At 35.9% G+C, this 3620-nt stretch overlaps 1 protein-coding gene across 1 annotated transcript; it reads left to right on the top strand.

Moving 5' to 3' along the window:
• The first annotated feature begins 2268 nt into the window (after positions 1-2268).
• On the top strand, positions 2269-3207 carry LOC125390030 (olfactory receptor 2AP1-like). Its single transcript, XM_087902012.1, has one exon. The coding sequence runs from the start codon at positions 2269-2271 to the stop codon at positions 3205-3207; it is 939 nt and encodes a 312-aa protein (XP_087758138.1).
• The last annotated feature ends 413 nt before the right edge of the window (positions 3208-3620 follow it).

Genomic DNA, 3620 nt, shown 5'->3' with positions numbered 1-3620 from the left:
AAGAAGATGATGGAGCTCACGCATGCTCACAAGGACTAACATAGCTGCTTCATATGTAGGTGATGCAGCCATGCTGCATGTGGGTCATGCAGGGCCTTTTAAGGTCCCCAGGGTGCAGAGGCATTTTTACCTGAGGGCTTGTCTGCACATGCTTGGCCGTGGAACCCAAAAGTGCCCGCCATGCTGGTTGGTTAAAATCATAATAGTCATTATTTCGAGCAACTCTGTCTTTCAAATCACTTCCATAATTTATTTCTGGTCCTAGAACATGCCCCAGACTATTTTCCTTCCTGTCTCTGGAAACAGCACAAGGAGACAACACTAAGTAGAATTTACTAATTTGAAACATTGATGGAGAGAACATGTGATTGCAGATGCAGTTCCGGGTCTAAGTAAACATGTGCCCAAGGATTCAATTCCTGGGTGTAAACGAACAAGTGCCTGCAGATGCAATTCTGGGTTTAAGCAAACATGTGCCTAAGGATGTAATTCCAGGGCTAAGCAAACATGTATCAAGGATACAATTCCGGGTCTAAGCAAGCGTGTGCCTACAGATGCAATTTCTGGGTTTAAGTAAACATGTGCCTGCAGATGCAATTCCGGGTATAAGCAAAAAGCTCTTTAGTTGACTACTTTTCTTAAATTCTTTTAAAATGCCTCTTGCAAAAATTGGACGATTCTTTACCTAGCCACACTAGTCACTGTGAAGAAAGTTTATACTTTAGCAATGCTTGAAAACGTGAAAGTTAAAAAATTAAAGTTTTCAATGAACAAGATTATAGAATTTTGTGGATGACGGTTTATACAGCAAATGAAACGAACAAATTTATGTGATTTTTAAAAAATTCACTTTCATATAAATAGCCTGCCTTTTTTTTTCTTTCTGAAGGCCCAGGGATCAATTCCCAATGGTTCTGAGCCTTTATATTCTCCAGTTAAGCTACAGAAGGATCTGATTTGGACCAAAGATAGATGTGGCTCTGCTTGAGGTAGGAGGGGGTTGGTGGTGGACAAACTTAAGTAGAGATTTGTTGACTCTTTATCTTGCCAACTACTGCTCATCTTTGATGACATAGCTTCACACACATTTGTTTCATACACTTTTATTGATTTAACAAAATATACTTGTAAGATATTGCAATATGTAGAAAATTTTAAATGAGACACAATTAGAGTGAAAACTGGTAAAAAAAAATAAGACAAATGATATTTTTTCTATGTCATTCTTCCTCCCATGGAGTCTGTTATATTTGTTTCCTCTTATGTAACTTGGAGCCATGTCTTCTCATATCATAGCAGGTAATTGTTAAGCCTTTGTTCCACCATGTGAAGACACAGAAGCAAATGTGTGAGTAATAGAATTCATTATGGAGGCAACTTTCCTTGTTGTAAGTAATTTCATAGCTATATATTTTTGGAAAAAAATTTAAATTTCTTTCATAACCTTTTAACTACATATAAAACATGATTTGATGGCTTTCTGGAAAGCAATTCTTTCTTGTCATACAAAATTTATTGAATCAAGTTTTATTGTTTGGTTACATATGTAATTATATATAACCATATGCAAATATCACTATATACCATGTACATATCACAAGTTATTATAAAATATTTTATGCTGGTAAATATTTAAATATTATTTTTCTTTTAGAAAGGTACTATATTATTTAATCTAAAAGATAATATCACTTATTAATATAAAAAAAATTGTCTGCTGGCACTGAGGAGGCAAAGGCAGGAGGATTGTCACAAGTTGAAAGGTAGCCAGAGTTACACAGCAAAGCCATCTTAAAAGATCAACAGAAAGTTTATTTGCTTTCACTTTTTAAGCGTTCACCCAGTAAACTCAAGGATTATTTATAAGACACAGCCATCACAAACCAGGAACTCACAGTAGCCGTCATAACAAGACTATTATAAAACAGGAGAAGTGGTTAATATGAATTCTGAATACTACTAAGAAGAGAGATCAATTGGCTGGTAGGAGAGAACAAACACCCACAAGTTGTCCTTCAATCTCCACTCTTGCACAACACATTCTCCACTCCCATGCACACAAAATAAATAAAGAAGAATGTAGTAGAAGCTTTTTTAAAAATAGAGTAATTTTATTTAAAATAGAGTAACAGAGGTTTTTTATTTTATTTTTCAGATTATGATAATTTGTTTTTAGCTGTGGATCCTGATTTTATACTGAAACCAAATTCAATTTCATTTCCACACTTGCCGTTGGTATTCTCTATTTCGTCTTGCCTAAAGTTAATGATGACAAACCACACATCAGTGACAGAGTTCATTCTTCTCGGATTGACAGATAATGTCAACCTTCAAGCTATTCTTTTTCTCTTTCTGCTCCTAACTTATATCTTAAGTGCCATGGGAAACTCAGCCATCATTCTCTTGACCCTACTGGATTACCGCCTCCAGACGCCTATGTACTTTTTTCTCCGAAATTTTGCATTTTTGGAGATATCTTTTACCTCCGTCTTTGTTCCTAAAATGCTAATCAATATTGGAACTGGAGATAAGACTATTTCCTTTGCTGGTTGCTTCACACAGTATTTTTTTGCAATTCTTCTGGGAGCCACCGAATTTTACCTCTTAGCAGCTATGTCCTATGACCGCTATGCTGCCATTTGCAGACCCCTGCATTACACGACTGTCATGAGTAGGAGACTTTGTTTTCTACTAGTCCTAGGTTCCTGGTTCTCTGGTTTTATAGTTGTTATTGTGCCACACGCAATGACTCTTCAGTTGCCTTTCTGTGCCTCCAACATCATCAATCACTATTGCTGTGACTACACTATATTGTTGCATTTATCCTGTTCAGACACACACTTCATAGAAGTGATCCAGTTCTTCCTGGCTGCCATGACCCTCATCTTCACCTTGCTGCTGGTGATTCTCTCCTACACATACATTATCAGGACAATTTTGAGGATCCCCTCTGCTCAACAGAGAAAGAAAGCTTTTTCTACATGTTCCTCTCACATGGTAGTGGTCTCACTTTCTTATGGAAGCTGTATTTTCATGTATATAAATCCTTCTGTTAAAGATGCAGCAAATTTTAATAAGAGAGTGGCTGTTTTAAATACCTCTGTTGCTCCTCTTTTAAACCCATTCATCTACACTCTCAGAAACAAGCAAGTGAAAATAGCTTTCAAAGATATGCTAATCAAGATGATAAATTTCTCAAAAAAGTGAAATTGTTTGATGCTTGGTACTATGATAATAAAGGTTTAGAAGATTATAATTGTACATATAAAATGTGCCTTCTGTATAATTCATTTACTAAATTAAGCCATTTTTATTTTATAAAGATGTGCTCCTGTGTTTCCTTTCACACTTAATTACTACTGTTTTTTATTTATATTTCACTTAACATTTTTTCATTACTCTTATTTATGTACGTAAGTGTTTTTTCTGTTGTGCTCCCACACAAGCACTAGCAAAACTGAGAATGTTAAACACACATGCTTGTCTCTTCAAAGGAGAGATGTTTATATCACCTGTTTTCTGCCCAGAAGGCTGGGGCTATATGTGATTAATAGCCTGGTGACTGTTAAGCTCTCTGTGTGATCAGCCACATTGACTATCTTGAGCAAGGTTCAGTAAAG

This window comes from Myodes glareolus, chromosome 26 (assembly GCF_982192425.1).
Source record: "Myodes glareolus chromosome 26, mMyoGla1.1, whole genome shotgun sequence".
Lineage (NCBI taxonomy): Eukaryota > Metazoa > Chordata > Mammalia > Rodentia > Cricetidae > Myodes > Myodes glareolus.
This window is presented reverse-complemented; position numbering and strand designations above follow the sequence as displayed.

What these genes read in the sequence shown, in the direction of transcription:
- LOC125390030 (XM_087902012.1), top strand. Translation starts at nt 2,269, where the DNA reads ATGACAAACCACACATCAGTGACAGAGTTCATTCTTCTCGGATTGACA.